Here is a 19,601-nt window from a genome sequence, read left to right on the forward strand (position 1 = left end):
CCATGCTGTGATGGTGGAGCTGTGAGCAGATGGGAAAGGGCATCGCTGGTGACCTGTGTCAGCTGTGGGGACACAACAGTGTGACCCACCTCTGGAGGAAGGTGACTGCACACAGGACTTGGCTGGCAGGTGCCAGGTAGCCCAGAGGGTCCCTGAGGGTGGCAGGGGCATTTCTAGAGGACAGGCCTGGGAAGCTTAAGCCACCAAATGCCAGCCCACGCACAGAGGGGTAGGGGGTGGGAGCAGCACTGGGGGTCTTTGGCCCATCTGATGAGTTTGGAGAACACTTTTAGTTTCATGTGTAAAAGCTGAGAAATGCCAGTGAGGTGAAGATCAGGGTCCCCAAGAGTGCCCTTACTTCTGACACCAGCCACAGGTTTAGTGATCCCCAACATCACCCTCAAGTTCACTAATCTGCTATAAGGACACACAGAACTCACCTTGAAAGCCGATATACCCTGGTTATTAGTGTTACAGGGGACAGACAGGTAGAAATGGGCCAGGACATCACATGGGGCAGAATCCAGGAGTAGTGCCAACTGTGGAGCTACGCTGCCCTCCCCGCAAAGTAATCGTCAGCACTGCTTCCTGGCACTGCTGTGCGATCATGTGCTCAGGGTGTCAGCAAGGGGGCTCACCTGCACCTTGGTGTCCAGAGTTCTTACTGGGGCTCGGTGATACTGCTGGCTGCCTGCGTGACTGACAGCCCCCGCCTCTGCAGAGGTCAAGCTGATGCTGCACGGCCAGCCCAAGGCCTCCACCATAAATCACACTGTTAGTGTAGACCACCTGGCTTGGCCCGAGGCTGCAGATAAAGACACTTCTCTGGCAGGACTTTTCAAGCACCCAGGAGGAGTCCAGGACAAAGGCCAGCCCTCTCCTGGGCTCCGGTTAGTCTTTTCTGCAAAGGTGATTAAGAATACGTTGCCGCCAAGACCTGCCTCCAACTACTGTGACCTCAGGCCCAGTCACTTCCCTCCTGAGTCTGGGGTGTCACGGTGGAGAATATACCATGGAATTAAATCACTGCAGGAAGACCAGCCCAGCTATCAGTCTGTGTTGTCCATGTGCTGAGTCTGGGACTCTGGACAGTGCAGCTGCCACAGGGTCAGGTGGAGCCACTGACCCACCATGAGGAGGTGTCCAAACATTCCACAAGCACAAGGCACCTTGAAGAGGCTCACCCAGGAGCCCGCACACACAAGACACTGGGACAGGCCGGGCAGGGTGGGGCAGGTGCTGCCCTGGGCCAGGCCACCCTCCATCCGCAGCAGGAGAGGCCACACAGTTGCCTCCAGCAGGGCCTCAAGGAGACCCTGGAGGCTACTAGACCCTGGGGGGTACTGGAGGACCCGATTAGCCCCAGGATAGGGCCGGGAGGGCAAAGATCCAGCTCCATGGGTCTCTGCCCCAGAGGTGTGCACAGAGCCAGGCACAAAGACCTAGCATGTGAGCATGAACCCACCTGGCCTCACCATGACCTTCGGGGATGCTGGCTCGAGGACCTCCCAGGTCCTCACTGTCTGACTGTGGGACCCCAGCTGCTGATCTCTTGATGCGCTACTGGCTGCCCAGAGCTATTAAGCAGCCTCTGCTCTGGGATGACATCGCTCCCAAAGGTTGCCCAAGACAGCTCAATGGAAACATCTAGAACCAAGGGGTCCCTCTGCCCACGCTCCATCCCCACCCCTAGACAGGCTGGACACTTGGCCCCTGTGAAAATGTGTCACCAGCTCACATTACCAGCCCCATTAAGTCAAAACAAAACAGCCAAGAAAACTGTGGGGTCACTAGAGGTAGTTCTGCAGGACACAAACACCAGCCTGCCACTTTCCCAGGCACACTGTACCATTAAACACAGTCCCTCCAGTGCCACTGGCTCAGGGGATGCCCATGCTGATGAGGCAAAGGGACCCCCAGAGCAGGGGTTAACAAACAAGCCAATGAAATGGCACCTGGGCCACAAGCAGTGACAGGACAAAGGGTGTGAAAGGAGAGGTGGTTCCCACTGAAACCAACATGGAGACATGCAGCCTTCAGAGTAATCAGGCAGTCAAGTGCAGTACCAGCCACAGCCACACCTACTTACTCGGCAAGTTACAACTCCACCATCCACGCAGTGAGGAAAGGTGGAATCAGACTGCTCTGCTCCGCACCCTGCAGGGAGTGGTTTTTGATGGTCACTGCTGGTAATGCTGGATACTGGGTACAACCACCCTGGAAAGCGTTTGCATATAAACATCAGTGTCCTTTACAACGTTACCCTGTTCTTGGAAATGTATCCTAAAGACACAGTTTAAAAGAATAAAGGAATTAAGTTACTGTGGAACTGAATTAGTCACTGTGAAATAACTATGTCCAAATGGTAAGTTTTATAAAACTTAAACATGTCAGATACACAGAGATTCTGTCGCTACTGTAAAGGCAGTTATCAGGGAGTGATGTCACAGCAGATGGCAGAGTAGGAAGCTCCGGGAACCTGTTGGCGCACCTGAATGCCACCGCGCTGGCAGGAGCTGTCTGGAGTGACTGTCCAGCAGTCAGAGCTTGCAGCATCCAGGAGAGAGCTTGATGAAGAGGGTGGAAAATTTCAGTGAATTTCCACATTTAGCCAACACCTACCATGCCCACCACCTGGCCCCAAGACGAGTGGCCATGTGGACAGTGCCAGAGCCAGGGTGGGCACTTAGGTTTTGGTTCTCTGAACAACAGCAGGTGCTCTGACAGCCAACAGCTACTCCTGTTCACCATGCAGCTAGCACAGGGCTGGCTGTCATTTTTTTAACCACTGGTTTAAAATGGGTAAAAGCAGTTTCCAGGGGAATTAAAGACATGCCTTTTTCTTCCCCATTTGGGAGCCAGGTATTTAAAGAAACCTTTGTTAGGTCACTGGATGACCACACAGACAGTGAAATAGAAACTTTAGGGACGAACACATCAAAGAATACACACTCTGCAAAAAGCTTAGAGAGGTCAGAGCCCTCAACAAACAAGATTCAGCAGTCCCTGAGGGCTGGGAGACTTAGAGCCCAGAATCAACACCACACGATGCTCAGAACGTCCAGAGGTCAACAAAAAATTACAAAATGTACCAAGCAAAACCTGTGGGACTGAAATGTACAATAACTGACATGAAAGGCTCACTACAGTGGTTCAACAGCAGATCTGAGCAGCAGATCAATGAACTTGAAGATAAAACTACTGCAATTACCCAGTATAAGGAGCAGAAAGAAAAAAGAATGAAGAAAAGCAAACAAATCCAAGCCAGCTATGAAATATCGTCAAAGGTACCAACAGACACGATACAGGGTTCCCAGAAAGAGAGAGATGGGCAGAGAAGGCATTTGGAGACACAATGGCCAGGAACTTCTGAAACCTGAGGAGACATGAAAATGTATGTCCAAGAAACAGTAAATTCCAAACAGGATAAACTAAAAGAGATCTACACTGAGACACATTATAGTCAAACTGTCAAAACCCAAGACAAAGACAATTCTGAAGGCAGCAACAGAGAAATGACTGCTCACATACAATGAAATGAAAGGATATTTAGGCAGTAATTCAAAGCTGTATGAAAAATAAAGAACCTAGTAAAAGTCACTGCACAGGTAAGTATAAAACCAAGTATTACTATACTTCTGTTACGTTTCATAAAGTCTCTTTTTCCTACATGACTTAATAGGCAAATGCATAACCACAATCATAAACATGGTGATGGGCATGCTCATAAATGTGTGCACAGAATACACGCACATAGAAATCACACATTACACATCGCAAATAAATCACAAATCACACATATGCACACCCCAGTGTCATAAATAGGGGAGTAATCATAAGTATGTTGATGTATAAGGATGTGATTTGTGACAACAACATAAAGAGGGGACATGTATAGGAAGAAAGCGTTTATACTATTACAATTCAGTCAGTATTATTCACATTAAGTTGTTGTAAGATTAGGATGTTAATGTAATTCCCAAAGTGACCACTAAGAAAACAACTAAAGAATATACAGAAAAGTAAAGGTGGAAATTAAAATGGTATACTACCAAAAAAAACCCAAAACCTAAAAAGGCAGTAATAGAGAAATTGAGGAACAACAACAACAACAACAAAAACACAGGACAAATAGATAAATGATAGTAATCACATAAAATGTAAATGGACTAAACCATCCTCTTACAAGGTAGAGGCTGGCAAACTGGATTTTAAAGTCAGGATCCAACTAATACGCGGCCTAAGACTCTCCAGATAGAAGGACACACAGAAAGCCCAACAGAGAGGGCTTCACTTCAAGCGGGCAGAACAATTCACAAGAATAAACACCAGTCCTTCTCAAACTCCTCCCAGAAACTGAAGAGGAATACTTCCTAACTTATTACATGAGGCTAGCAGTACCATGGTATCGAAGAGAGACAAAGAAAAAAAACCATGGACCCAATATCCCTTAAGCGTATTCATACAAAAATCCTCAGCGAAATACAAGCCAACTGAATTCAGCAGATTAAAAGGATTGTGCACCTTCTTCTGTACAGGGAATAATAGCACAGGGAACTATTATTGCAACAACCTTTAATGAAAAAGAATATAAAAACTAACTAAACTAGTACGTCTGCATGACTGGGACATCATGCTGCACTTGAGAAACTGACACATTGTAACTGACTATATACTTCAATTTTTTTTAATTAAAAATTTTTTCATTAAAAAAAAAGGATTGTGCACTATGACCAAGTGGGATTTACTCCCGGAATGCGAGGGTGGACACGTGAAAACTAACCATTGTAACAACTCACAGTAATGGAATGAAAAAAAAAAAAAAAACCCACTTGAACATTTCAACTGATGCAAAACACTACCCAAAGTGAGCTCGAGTCAAAACAACCCCTGTCAAAATCCCAGTGCCATTTTCTTCAGAAATAGAAAAACCCATCCTAAAATGCATATGAAATCTCAAGGGACACCAAACAGCCAAAACCACCTTGAAAAAAAAAAATGAAGTTGGAGGGCACACTCTTACTGATTTCAAAACTGACAGCAAAATGGCAGTAATCAAAACAGTGTGGTGCTGGCCTAAGGACAGACGCTAGACCGACAGAGTAGAACTGGGCCTAGGAATAAACCCCTGCACACACAGTCAACTGACTTGACCATGGTGCCAAGACCATTTGTTACGAACTGAATGTTTATGTCCCCCCAGAACTCATAGTTGAAGCTGTGACACCCAGTGTGTAGATAAGGTCTGTGAAGTGGTGATAAAGCTTGGCAGTCGCAAGGGTGGGCCCCTAACCCCAGAGGGCTGATGCCCTTGTCGTAAGAGGAAGTGACCCCTGAGCTCTCTCTCCCCACCAAGCGAGGACACCAGGTGGTGCTCAACTGCAAGCCTGGAAGAGGATCCTCGCCAGGAACTGAATCAGCCAGCACCTTGATCTTGGATATCTTAGCCTCCAGAAATATGAGAAATAAAATTGTGTTTTTTAAGCCACCAGGTAGCATTTTGTTTCGGCAGCTTGAGCTAATACACTATTCAGTGGGGAAAACAAAGACTTTGCAATGTTACGGGGAACACTGGATATCCACATATAAAGGACTGAGGTTGGGTCCTTACCTTGTACCATATACACGGATTAGCTCATTAGCTCAAAACAGATCAAAGACCAAACCTAAGACCTAAAATCATAAATTTCTTAAAAGAAAGCAAAGGGGCAAATCTTCATAATCCTGGATTTACCAATGACTTCTTGGATGTGACACCCTAAGTACAGGCAACAACAACAGAAAATAAACTGAACTTCCTAAGAATTAAAACCTTTTGTGCATCAAAGGACACTATCAAGAAAGCAGACAGACAACTCATAGAATGAGAAAATATTTGCAAATATTATACCTAATAAAGCATTACTATGCAAAATACATAAGGAATGCCTATACCTCAACAACAGAAAACAAACAGCCCAATTCAAAAATGGACAAAGGATTTGAAGACATTTCTCCAGAGGCACAAAAATGGTAAAGAAGCACACGAAAAGCTGCTCGATACCATCAGGAGGGAAACGCAAACCAGACCCAGTGAGGAGCCACTTCACACACATCAGGGTGGCTTGTCCAGAACATGTAAGATAACCAGTGCTGACAAGGATGTGGAGAGCCTGCAACCTACATGAACTGCTAGTGGGGATGCAAAATGGTGCTGCTGTAACAGCAAAGAACAAGTCCGACTCCACATCAGCCTGTTCCTTTGGCTCTAACCCTGCGCTGTTTCCTGTGCTGAGTCACGCTGGTTCTGCACCTTTGGCGAAAGAATGCTGCCTAGAACCTGACATATACAGGACAGCCCATTCTCAAGACTGACCTTTAAGGGAATAACACTTTCCCATTCATAGGGACATAAAGAGTTGCAGAACAGAGAGTAACATTTATCTAGTGGAGGGCAACAAGAACAATGTTTGCAATAATCAACCACACCCCCTCCCCTTTTTAGTGTAAAAGGAGCCTGAATTCTGACTTGGAGAAGATGGTTCTCCAGGACATTAGTTTGCCATCTTCTTGGCCTGCTGGCTTTCCAAAGGAAGCTGTCACTCCTTGCCCCAACACCTCATCTCCCAGTTTACTGGCCTGTTGTGCAGTGAGCAGAACAAGTTTGGACTCGGTAACATTGCCGTTGTGGAAAAGTTTGGCTCTTCTTCAAAAACGTAAACATAGAATGCCACATTACCACACGATCCAGCGATTCTGCTCCTTCAGTTACACCCCAAAGCATGGGAAGCAGGGAAAGTACAAGCACAGATTTGTACACCAACGTTCAAGCAGCATTACACACAACAGTCAACAGGCAGAAACACCCACGTTCCACCAACAGATGAGGGGTAAACAAAATGTGGTGTCACAAACAATGTAGTACTACTCAGCTGTTAAACAGTGATGTCCTGACACAGCCACAACACAGATGAACCCTGAGGACACTGTGTTTGGTGAGATAAGCCAGGACATACAGGGCAAATACTATGTGATTCCACTTAAGTGAGGTACTTAGAATAGACAAATTCATAGACACAGAAGACAGAAAAGAGGTTGCCAGCGGCGGGCGAAGGAGAGGTAAGTTACTGTTTAATGGGTGCGGAGTTTCTGTTTGGGATGATAAAACAGTTGTGGAAATAAGACGTAGTGATGGTTACACAATATCGTGAACATATTTAATGCCACTGAATTGTACACTTAAAAGTGGTTAAAATGGGAAATTTTATGTTGTATGTATTTTACTACTATAAAAAATGCAATCACCAATTCTATTAAGTGACACAGGAAAGCACGAACAATATGCTAATTTTTTTAATTTACAAAGTGTAAAAGCATGGACCATGTAGACTTCTCTCCAGTGTGAAGTTTCTGGAGCTGAGGAAACAGGGTCTGCGAGGACAAGCACCACAGTATATTCTGTGAGAATGTTCTCCGTGGGTCTGAGCAGAACCCCGCCAGGCACAGCAGTGCTGAGTTCTCTGTCTAGGGGGAGGCTACAGGAGCTTCTCCTTTTGCTCACCTTGTTCACTCAATTTCTCTAAAGCGAACATGCACTAGTTTGGGTTCAGGAAGAGTTTTAATTAGAAATGCCCTCTCACCTGTGACAGCACTATGCGGACATAAATAAAGGCGTGAGTGGGTCACGTGGAGGAGGTGCACAGCATACCTCACGGGCCCTTCTCCACCGTCATGTGGAGAAGTCTTCCCGGAGGTGAATCCTCTGATGCTGCGACATGTTGGAACTGTGCCGGAAGGCCTTCCCGCACTCACCACACTTGTAGGGCTTCTCCCCGGTGTGAATCCTCCGGTGCTGGATGAGGTAGGTGCCCTGGCTGAAGGCTTTCTTGCAGTCAGCGCATTTGTACGGCTTCTCTCCGTGGTGTGACCTCTGATGGTGGATGAGCCTGGAACTGTTGTGGAAGGCCTTCCCGCACTCACCGCACTTGTAGGGCTTTTCCCCCGTGTGGATCCTCTGGTGCTGGATGAGGTGTGTGCTCTGGCTGAAGACTTTGCCACAGTCATTACACTCATAGGGCTTCTCTCCCGTGTGGCTTCTCTGATGTTCCACAAGTTTGGTTTTTTGGATGAAGGCTTTCTCACACTCATTACATTTATAGGGCTTCTCTCCAGTGTGAATTCTTTGATGCTGGATGAGGTTAGAACTTTGGGTAAAGCCTTTGCCACATTCGTTGCACTCATATGGCTTCTCTCCAGTGTGAGTCCGGCGATGTCGGATAAGGATTGAGCCGTCACTGAATGCTTTCCCACAGTCGTTGCACTTGTAGGGCTTCTCTCCAGTGTGGATTCTCTGGTGGTAAATGAGGGAAGAGTAGGCGCTGAAGTGCTTCCCGCACTCACTGCACCTGTAGGGCTTCTCTCCGGTGTGGGTCCTCTGGTGCTTCATGAGGTTGGGCCTCTGGTTGAAGGTCTTCCCGCACTCGTCGCAGCGGTAGGGGATCTCCCCGGAGTGCATCCTGCGGTGACTGAGGAACTCGCAGCTCTGGCGGAAGGCCTTCCCACACTCATCACACTTGTAGGGCTTCTCTTCACTGTGAAGCCGCTGGTGCTTGACGAGGTTAGCACTGTACCTGAAGGCTTTCCCACAGCAACCACAATGATGCAGTTTTTTCCCAAGAGGCATGTTCTGATATTCTTTAACAGCTGGATTTGCACTGAAGATTTCCCCAGAATCATGAACTGTCTTTGTTTCTTTGGACCTGTGTACACGTTTATGGTTGTTAAGGTATGACCTCTGTTCAAAGCTCTGCTCACACACATCGCATTTGTGAGGCCTTTGATCAGGGATAGGGTCAGGCCTCAACCTAAGGCTTCCCCAAGACTCCAGGCTGCGCTCCTCGTCGGTCAGTGTGACTGGCCTGGGGCTGCTCTGCTCAACGAGCCTGTCCAGGCTCTCCTCCCGCTCCCTGATGTGCCCACAGGCTTCTCCCAGCTCAGGTCCCTGGAGAACAGTCCCCCTGAGTTGGCCCAGATCTCCATCAAGCATCTCCCCTGAAGTCAATTCCTTGTACTCAGTCCTGGTCCCGTGAGCTGAAAACAACAAACAGAACATCTCAGGGTCACCTGTGCTGACTCTGGAAGAGAGGTATGAGGATGCTGCGGACCACCTGTGGATTACCAACTGCACCATCTCCAAAGTCACAACACCTTGCAGACAAGAGAGCCTGGAGCTTAGGGGCCTAAAGGCCTTGCCCAGGGCTGCAGTGATGCAGCAGTGCAAGCGTCTGCCCAACTCCGACACCCACACCCTTCCTGCCACCTTCTGCTCACGGAGCCTGCCTGGGTGGGACTGCAGGACACCTGTCCTCATTACAAGACGATGGAAGACAAAAGCTTCCTAGCTTCATGGAAATCAGAGCAAGGAGGGGCCCTGAAAGTCACGGGGGTATCTGACAAGGAAATTAAAGCCAAGCAAGTCTCAGGCTGCCTCACAACAGCTAATCCACCCCAAAATCCAGAGTGGGAAGACCAGCTGTCTCCCCAAGAGGACAGAGAGCCAAGCTCATGTCAACCAAAGAGGAGGAGGGGCACACAAGGCCAGGCCCCTCAGCCCACCCTAGCAGGCCACACCCACTCCCAGGGCTCTTCCCAGGGGCCTGAGGAGCCACCGGGGTGACTCACCAGCACCCCCAACTCAAGACATTACACAGGATGCTTTCTGATACCCTCAAGTCTCCGTCCTTCCATTCCTTAACTAGACGTGCACACCTGCTCGCAGGAACACACCCACCAGAAACGCATCCTCTTGAGAGTCAAGCACGGCACACACACAACAGCCCCAAAATGGTGACAAGCAAACCTCCTGCAGGAGTAAATGGCAAATAACTAGTGGTGTGTCCAGGACAAAACAGCACGTGGTGATGAAACAGAACCAGCTCCACGCAGCACAGCAGCCTCACACTGTGCAGATGCCCACAGTCAGAGAGGGCCCATGGGGAGCCAAGGGAAAGGACAGAGGAGGCCCGATGGGCTCCCAGGGAACTAGAAATGTTCTCTAGTTTGATCTGGAGGATGGACTTTTGTAAAAGTTTCCTGAGCTGTAAACAGGGTTTGTCCCATTTCTGTAAGTATTTATATCTAATAAACAAATTCATAAAGTGAAATTCAAGTCCTCTGAGCCAGTGGTTCCTTCCCAGGACACCATCAAGACGCGCAGAGAGGTGCACATCAGCAATGCCGACATGTGAAACTAGAGAACACCCTCCCCTACAGCATGTTCGGTGGAAGCAGTGACCGAGACCCATGCACAGAAACGGAAACCGTTCCCTGGAAGATCGGGTGACAGAGCAGAGTGCGTGGATGACCGCATCACCACACCCCGTCAGGGAGCAATGCTGTGAGCAGGTGCTGAGCCAACGGCCCCGGAAAAGGGGCAGCAGGGCACGAGCTAGAACACACTCGTGTCTGGGGGTGAAGCTGGGCTGAGCACTCCCTCACTTTCCTATGATGGTCTGTAATCGCCAAGGAGGTTAATTCACAAGGCGGAACGAAGCCATGTTCTCCATCCTTGTGGCCCCATCTGACACCCCTCAGAGGGCGTGAGCTCTGGAGGGCAGAGCTCCATGGGGTCCCGTGGGCCCCACCTTCCCTCGGCACACCGAGTGCCCTCCCCTTTTCTCTGCCAACATGGCTCCCTCTCATCCTCCTAGAAGAGCCAGCTCAAGAATCACTGACACACAGAAAATAAGTAAGCAACAGGATGTATTGAAAAGCACAGGAAAATATAAATATTATTTTGTAATAACTTTAAACGAAGTATAAGCTATAAAGATACTGAATCACTACATTATATACCTGAAACTAAGAGAATGCTGTAAATCAACTATACTTCACAAGACTGAGGCACCCAGGCTGGCAGAGGTGACCTGGCTTCCAGCAGAGGCCACTCCCAGGGCTGCCGCTCTGCCCATGATGCATCTTCTCCCCACCCCCGAGTCAGTTCTTACCACACACGCGCTGTTCAGCAGGCAAGTCAGGGAGGCAGCCCCTCACGCACCTGAGCCACGGACTCTCGGTTGCTTGCTCCCCTCAGCTCCCGGCAAGTCCAGGACCCACGGCTCGTCCCCACGCTCCAGCTGTGCAATCACCCCAGGCTTGGGACCTGTAGGTCCAGCTCCTGGGAAGGAGACAAGGCCTGGGGTTGGTGCCAAGGATATAGCTGGGTCTCACCCTGGGAATGGCGGGGGAGGGGGAAGCACAGGTACAGTGGGGAGATAGGGAGTCTGAACACCACATGGAGGGGTGGGGGGTCATGAAGCTGAAGAACTGAGCACAGGGGGTTCTCTCTACCAGGAGGTGCCTCTGCTTTGGATCTGGGGCAGGAGGCAGTCTTATCCAGGGCTGGCTGACCCAGCCCCATCCAAGGCCCCCCCTGCACAGACCAGGCCTGCCTGGGATCAGGGTCAGGGATGCCCGTCTCTGGGCACAGGAGGTGAGGCCCCCAGCCCAGCCCCGGCTGAGCCCTCAGTCCCCAGGGCTGTTCCCTGAGCTGCATCCCAGCAAGGGGCCTCACCCAGCGAGACCAGGTTCCTGTAGGTTTCCAGCATCACATCCCTGTACAGGCCCTTCTGAGCAGGGCCCAGACGGCCCCACTCCTCCCGGGAGAGAAGCACGGCCACGTCCTCAAAGGTCACCTCGGCCTAGAACGACAGGGGCTGCTGCAAGCCCAGGTGTGGCACGGGACAGGACCTAGGGCAGGGGCAGCAGAAGCGCGCCAGGGGAAGCAGCACTGGGTTGGCCCCCCAGCATGGCCTTGGGGGGAGGTCTGACCCTTTGGCCACCGAGCCAGCTCACTCAGGGAGGCTGGAGGAGTCCCAGGGTCATCCTTCCTCTGCTCAGCGCCCCGCACCAGAGACACCTGACAGTGTTTGCTCAGGCGAGCAGTCAGGGAAGCCCTGGGTGGAGACCTCACACCTCCCAGGGAAGATGGATGCTCACCTGGGACAGGGCAGATAGATGCAAAGCTGCCATCACCTGCTACCCTGGCCTTCCCAGGGATGGAGGCAGGAGCCAGTCACTCAGGTGCTGAGGGAAGAAAGAGGAACACATGGAGGTCCAGCCTGGCCCCTTGTGTGGGTAGCCTCTGTGCTCGGCCTCCCAGGCTGATTCTGCTCCCTGCGCGGACACGTGTGGCTCCACAGGTCACCTGCCCCCACCTCCTCCCTGGCATATGAAATTGTCTCATTTAGGAGGAAGATGGAGATACTCACCCACTTCCTTTGAAAGAATAAAACAACAAGTTAAGGGCTGAGGAGGAAAAGGGAGTTAAAAAAAAAAAAACTCAATAGAAGGGGGAGGGTACAGCTCAGTGGTGGAGTGCTTAGGATGCTTCCATGTCTTGGCAATTATAAATAATGTTGCTGCTAATAGCAGGGTGTATGTATCTTTTTGAGTTAACTCTTATTTTGTGGCTGGCTTTACTCCCTTGATAACTATGTAAGTTTAAAAAGCTAAAGCTCTAAACGTTCTTAGAAACAGTGAACAATACATATATGTAAATTTAAAAATGCATGTGCAGTAAAAAAAAAAAAATAATCTATCAAGCCATGAAAGACATGGAAGAAACTTAAAAGACATATTACTAAATGAAAGAAGCCAGTCTGAAAAGGCTACAAACTGTACGATTTCAACCAAATGACATTCTGGAAAAGGCAAAGCTACAGAAACAATAAAAAGATCGTGGTTTCCAGGGGTTTGGGGAGAGGGAGGGAGGGAGGAATGAACAGATGGAGCACAAGGGATTTTTAGGGCAATGAAATTATTCTGCATGATACTATAGTAGTGGCTATGTGTCATTAAGCATTTGTCTACACTCACAGAATGTACAACATCAAGAGTGAGCCCTAATGTAAACTATGGACTTTGGTTGATAATAATGTGCCCATGTTGGTTCATCAACTGTACCAAATATGTCACACTGATGAGGGATGCTGAGGGTAGGAGAGTATATATGTGTGGGTGGGGAGGGCTATGTGCAAACTGCATTTTCTGCTCAGTTCTGTTGTGAACCTGAAACTGCTCTAAAAGAATAAAGTCTATTAAAAAAAAAAAATCAATAGAGTGGGGAGGGTATAGCTCAGTAGCAGAGTGCATACCTAGCATGCATGAGGTCCTGGGTTCATGCCCTAGTACTTCTATTTAAATAAATAAACAAACCTAATTACCTAATTACCCGCCCCCCAAATCAATAGAAGACATAGAGCAAAGATTAGGAAGCAAAAACTACAAAAACTAGTAGAAAGAAGTCCAATGGATGAGTAATAGTAAGAAATAAAAGGACTAAACTTACCTACTGGAAGCACAAGACTCCGATTAGATACACAAAATGCACCTATAAAACCTAAAATAAAACAACACAGAAAGGTAGCATGTAAGACAGACCAAAGAAACACTAATTAAAATAAATCTATATTAGCTGTGTATCTTTTCAGTATCTTTAAGCTCTTGAGTTCGACATTTACACAGCAGAGTCGACAAACCCTGAACACGCTGCTCAGGGGCCCAGGCCCGCAGACCCGCACCCACCAGCCCTCCTGCCACTGCAGGGTCTGCCTCCTCCCAACCTGCACCACCACAGACCATGCCTCTGGTGGATTTTATTGGGAACTACACCATCTGCACACATCCACACAGTCCGCTTCCCCTCTGCATGCTGTTTGTGAGCTTAACATGCACCGCTGCATGTGATTCTCAGATGTTTATACCAATCAACAGAATTGAAAGCAAAAATCATTAATAGGAACAAAAGCAGACACTGCATATTAATAAAAAGAAAAAATCCACCAAAAGCTGTAATTACAAACATGTATTCTACCTACAAACCCTTAAAGTATACAAAGCCGAAGCTACCTGCAGTGGCAAAGAAGATTGTGCAAACTCTCCCCTAAGAGTGAGAGACTTTAACACACTTCCCTCAGAAACTGTAACAGAAAAGAGCACATCTGACTCCACCTTAGATCTGTGCCTTTGGCTCTGGCCTCGTGCTGTTTCCCGAACTGGCTCTGCACCTTCTATAAAAGGGTGGGGCCTTGAGCCTGAACTACACAGGACAGGCCATTCTCAAGGCTTTGACCTTTAAGGGTATTAACAGTTTTACACTCAAACAAAAATAACAAGTTGCAGAACAGAAATTAACGGTTGTTTTCTTGGAGGTGATACGGGGATACCATGATCTGACTCACGTGGACAGCTGCAAGAATAAAGGATTCCGAGAACAAAGAATTTCTCCACCAAGAAGTCTGCAACAATCAACCACAGCCCCTCCTCTTTTTAGTATAAAAGGAGCCTGAATTCTGACTTGAGTAAGACAGTTCTCCAGGACATTAGTCTGCCATCTTCTCGGTCTGCTGGCTTTCCAAATAAAGTTGCTATTCCTTGCCCCAACACCTCGTCCTGATTTATTGCCCTGTCGTGTGGCAAGCAGAACAAGTCTGGACTCGGTAACAACCATACTGATGTTACACTAGAAATACCTCGTCAAAAAGGGACCCCCTCCAACAAAAACATAGAAATGAAGACTAAGGTGGAAATGGAAACAAAGGCTACCTAAGGGAAAGTCTGCATCCCTAATGCCCTTATTTCAACAAAGGGAGACTGAAATAATAATCTAAGCATTCAACAAGGTACTGGACACGGAAAAAGAAAGCAATTCAAGGAAAGAAGATGAAAGAAAACAAAACAGGATTTAAAGAAACAGAAAACTATCTCAACACTGGTTCTCTGAAAATGCTAACAAAATTCACAAACATCTGGCAAGTCCAATGTGGAGAAGGAAAAGAGACAGAAAAGGATAAAAAGATATTTTTAAACATACATAATAAAAAATAAAGAGAATATATTTTAAAATTACAAATCAAAAAAGAAAAAAGGCCATTTAATTTTTTTTAAAATGAGTACAGGATGTAACCTGGTAAATCACAAAGAAATCAAACTCTCCAACAAACATCTGAAAAGATTTTCAATGCTGTTAAGAATTAGGGAATAAATACTGGACAGGGTGTGGAGAAAAGGGAACCCACCTACACCGTTGGTGGCAATGCAGTTTGGTGCAGTCATTGTGGAAAATAGTATGGAGACTCCTCAAAAGACTAAAAACAGACTTACCATATGATCCAACAATCCCACTCCTGGGCAAATATCCAGAAGGAACCTTAACTGAGAAAGACACCTGCACCGCAATGTTCATAGCTGCACTATTTACAATAACCAAGACATGGAAACAACTTAAATGTCCATCGACAGATGACTGGATAAAGCTGTGGTATATTCATACAATGGAATAGTATTCAGCTATAAAAAATTATAAAATAATGCCACTTGCAGGAACATGGATGGCCCCAGAGAATGTCATTCTAAGTGAAGTAAGCCAGGAGAAAGAAAAATGATACCACTTATATGTGGAATCTAAAAAAAAGACAAATGAACTAATTTACAAAACAGGAACAAACAGACACAGAAAACAAATTTGTGATTACCAGCAGGGAAGGGGGTGGGAAGGGATAAACTGGGATTGAGATTTGTGGATACTGACTAATATATATAAAGTAGATAAACAAGTTTATATTGTAAAGCACAGGGAACTATATTCAATCTTGTAATAGCTTACAGTAGAACAGAATATAAAAATGAACATATGTATATTCACACATGACTGAAGCATTGTGCTGTACACCACAGATTGACACAACGTTGTAAATAGACTATACTTCAATCAAAAAATAATAATAAAGAAAAAAGAATTAGGGAAATGCAAATTAAAACAAGACCTCTCTCCATAGACTGGGCAAAGTATAAAAGGCTTCACAAAATTCAAAGTTGAAGACATGAGGAACATGGAAACCTAGAGCCCTATAGGACTGTAAACTGGTACAGTCAGTCTGGAAATCCACCTGGCATTACCTGGTAGAGTTGAAACCCTGCAAACCTCTGGGTCAGGAAACCTAATTCTAGGTATGTGCCTTACAGAAACTCCTGCTAATGCACAAGGACACACACAGGATGTTACTGCAAGCCTGTGTACAAGCAAAAAGGGAAACAAACCCAGCAGCTGTCCTTGGGGAACCAGCAAGGTCACAGTGCTCAAAAGGAAAGAACACATCAGTGTCACACAGTAGACAGAGCACAAAGCTCTAAGGTTGAGTAAACTGGGAAGTGTAGAACATCAACAGTAGGACATGTAGGTAGACTTTAAAATACAAACACTATTAGGTGAATAGAGGTGTAAGAAAATGTCCTGACAGCAAAATAACAATCAACAGAGTTATTTTTCAGGCACCTAAGAGATGGGAGAAAATATGTGCAAACAATACATCTGATAATATGTTAAGAGCCAAAATATTTACGGAACTCACACAACTCAACAGCAAAAAACAAAAACAAACAAACAAACAAAAAAACCCCACCAACCAACCAATCAAACAAAAAACCCAAATTACCCAATTTAAAAGTAGGCAAAGAACTTGAATAGCCATTTCTCAAAAAACACATACAAATGACCAACAGCTACATGCTAAGGTGCTCAACATCACTCATCATCAGGGAAATGCAAATCTAAACCACAATGAAAACTCTCACCAAAGTGGATATAGAGGGAACATATCTCAGCATCACAAAAGCTATTTATGACAAACCCAAAGCCAACATAATACTCAACAGTGAAAAGCTGAAAGCCTTCCCACTAAATTCTGAAACAAGACAAGGATGCCCACTCTCACACTTCTATTCAACGTAGTCTGGAAGTCCTACCCACAGCAATCAGACAAGAAAGAGAAATAAAAAGTATCCAAATTGGAAGGGAAGAGACAAAATTGTTATTATATGCAAGTGACATAATACTCTATATAGAAAATCCTGGATTCCACAAAAAAACTATCAGAACTGACAGACAAATTCCGCAAGGTAGCAGAATACAAGATTAATATACAGAACTCTGTTGCATTTCTTTACACTAACGAAATTTTCAGAAAGGGTAAATAAAAAAACAACCCCTTTTAAAATCACATCAAAAAATAAAATACTTAGGAACAAGCTGGACCAAAGAGGTGAAAGATTTGTACTGAGAACTATAAAACATTGATTAAGGAAACTGAAGATGATTCAAAGAAATGGAAAGCTATCCCATGCTCTTGGATTGGAAAAATTAATATTGTTAAAATGGCCAAACTACCCAATCTACAGATTTAATGCAATCTCTGTCAAATTACTCATGACATTTTTCACAGAAGAAATAATCCTAAAATTTATATGTAAACACAAGATCCAGAATTGCCAAAGCAATCCTGAGGAAAAAGAACAAAGTTGGAGGCACAACCCTCCCAGACTTCAGACAACACTACAGAGCTACAGTAATCAAAACAGCATGGTACTGGCACAAAAACAGACACATGGATCAATAGACCAAAATAATCCCACACACCTATGGTCAATTAATCTTCAACAAAGGAGGCAAAAATATACAATGAAGAAAAGACAGTCTCTTCAGCAAGTGGTGTTGGGAAAGCTGGACAGCTGCATATAAATCAGTGAAGTTAGAACACTCGCTCACACCACCCATAAAAATAAACTCAAAATGTTTTAAAGACTTAAACATAAGACAGGACACCATACAACTCCTAGAAGAGAACATAGGCAAAACATTCTCTGACATAAATCACTGCCATATTTTCTTAAGTCAGTCTCCCAAGGCAATTAAATAAAAGCAAAAACAAAAAAAGGGACCTAATCAAACTTACAAGCTTTTGCACAGCAAAGGAAACCATAAACAAAATGAACAGACAACCTATGGAATGGGAGAAAATATTTTCAAATGATGCAACCAACAAGGGCTTACTCTTCAAAATATACAAAAAGCTCACACAGCTCAGTATCAAAACAAACAAACAACTCAATCAAAAATGGGTAGAAGACCTAAAAAGACATTTATCCAAAGACATACAGATGGCCAACAGGTACATGAAAAGATGCTCAACATCAATAATTATTAGAGAAAGCAAATCGAAACTGCAACAATAGAACAGCCATCATCACAAAAACTCCACAAATAGTAAAGGCTGAAGAGGGAACCCTCCTACACTGTTGCTGGGAATGTAAATTGGTGACGACACTATGGAAAACAGTAGGGAGATTTCCTGAAAAAACTAAGAACAGACTTACCATATGATCCAGCAACCCCACTCTTGGGCATATATCTGGAGAAAACTCTAATTCAAAAAGGCACATGCACCCCAATGTTCATAGCAGGAATATTTACAATAGCCAAGACATGGAAACAACCTAAATGTCCATCAACAGAACTATAAACTGGATAAAGAAGTTGTATACATATACAATGGAATACTACTCGGCCATAAAAAAGAATGGAATAATGCCATTTGCAGCAACATGGACGGACCCAGAGATCATCACACTAAATGAAGTAAGTCAAAGACAAATATGTATCACTCATATGTGGAATCTAAAAAATAATACAAATGAACTTATTTACAAAACAGGAACAAGACTCACAGACACTGAAAACACACGGTCACTGAAGGGGAAAGAGGTGGAGAGGGATAAATTAGGAGTTTGGGATTAACGGATACACACTACTATATATAAAAAAGATAAGCAAGAATTTACTGGGGGGTGGGTACAGCTCAGTAGTATAGCGCATGCTTAGTAGGCACCGAGGTCATGGGTTCCATCCCCAGCATCTCCATCAAAAAAAAAGTAAGTAAACCTAATTACCTCCCGTCCCCCCCCAAATTTAAAATAAATAAGTAAATGAGAAATTTTTAAAATAGAGTTTACTGTATAGCACAGGAGGCTATATGCAATATCTGAAATCTTACGATAACCTACGACGGAAAAGAGTGAAAACCAATGTACATTTGTCCGCATTTACGTATACATGTAAACTGAATCTCTGCGCTATACCTCTGAAACGACACAGTACTGTAAGTCAACTAGAGTTTCATAAAAATAAAAAACCTTAAAGGTTTCAGACCGTGTCTGAAGGCCGCTAACAAGAGACACAAGGCCTCGGAGCGCCAGAAGCTAACGACGGTGGGAGGCACGTCCGGCGGGACCGACGGCGACAGGCAGGCGAGGGAGCGCGGTGCAGCGGGTGAGAGGTCGGCCGGGCTTCTCGGGCGCGGAAGTAGCCTGGTGGGGCGCCCAGGAGGGGAGGGGAGGGGATGGGGGCCGGGGCCGGGCGAGGAACGACCCTGCACCGAGGGGGGAACAGTCGGGCTCCGGGCCCTTTCGGGGGCGCCCCGGGGATGGAGGTGTTGGTCGCGAGGGGAGGGCCCGCGGCCTCCCCCGCCGCCGCCGGGCCCAGCCCACACTCACCTCAGCGCCGCCCAACGGCGGCCGCGCCACCAGGCCCCGCCGACTGAAACCCAACCGGAAGTGACGTGACCGCTCCTTGAGGACCCCGGCAGGAGGCGCTCTGGGAAACGGACGGCACGTCTCGGTGGTCGGCCGCCTGCAGGAACGGCCAAAGCAGCGCCCTACATCGGGGACGTGCCACCAGGTGGCAGTCTGGAGCCACGATCCCGCGGCTTCAGGACCAGCGCAAGGCTTTG

The 19,601-nt window shown here is 46.3% G+C and overlaps 1 protein-coding gene across 5 annotated transcripts; it reads right to left on the bottom strand.

The window, feature by feature from the left end:
* Window positions 1-7,174: 7,174 nt before the first annotated feature.
* ZNF34 (zinc finger protein 34) lies at window positions 7,175-19,415 on the bottom strand. 5 transcript variants are annotated; one of them, XM_031439953.2, is made up of 6 exons: window positions 19,366-19,415; window positions 13,328-13,378; window positions 11,977-12,063; window positions 11,552-11,678; window positions 11,036-11,155; window positions 7,175-9,069 (listed from the first exon to the last, which is right to left on the bottom strand). In XM_031439953.2, exons 3-6 carry the CDS (start codon window positions 12,007-12,009, stop codon window positions 7,709-7,711), a joined length of 1,641 nt encoding a protein of 546 aa, XP_031295813.1. In that variant the 5' UTR covers window positions 12,010-12,063; window positions 13,328-13,378; window positions 19,366-19,415; the 3' UTR covers window positions 7,175-7,708. The 5 variants fall into 5 exon arrangements, with proteins under 5 accessions (XP_031295813.1, XP_031295814.1, XP_031295815.1 ...); XM_031439954.2 differs by lacking the exon at window positions 19,366-19,415 and adding an exon at window positions 19,022-19,336; XM_031439955.2 differs by lacking the exon at window positions 19,366-19,415 and adding an exon at window positions 13,618-16,904.
* Between the last annotated feature and the right edge of the window lie 186 nt (window positions 19,416-19,601).

This window comes from Camelus dromedarius, chromosome 20 (genome assembly GCF_036321535.1).
Source record: "Camelus dromedarius isolate mCamDro1 chromosome 20, mCamDro1.pat, whole genome shotgun sequence".
NCBI lineage: Eukaryota > Metazoa > Chordata > Mammalia > Artiodactyla > Camelidae > Camelus > Camelus dromedarius.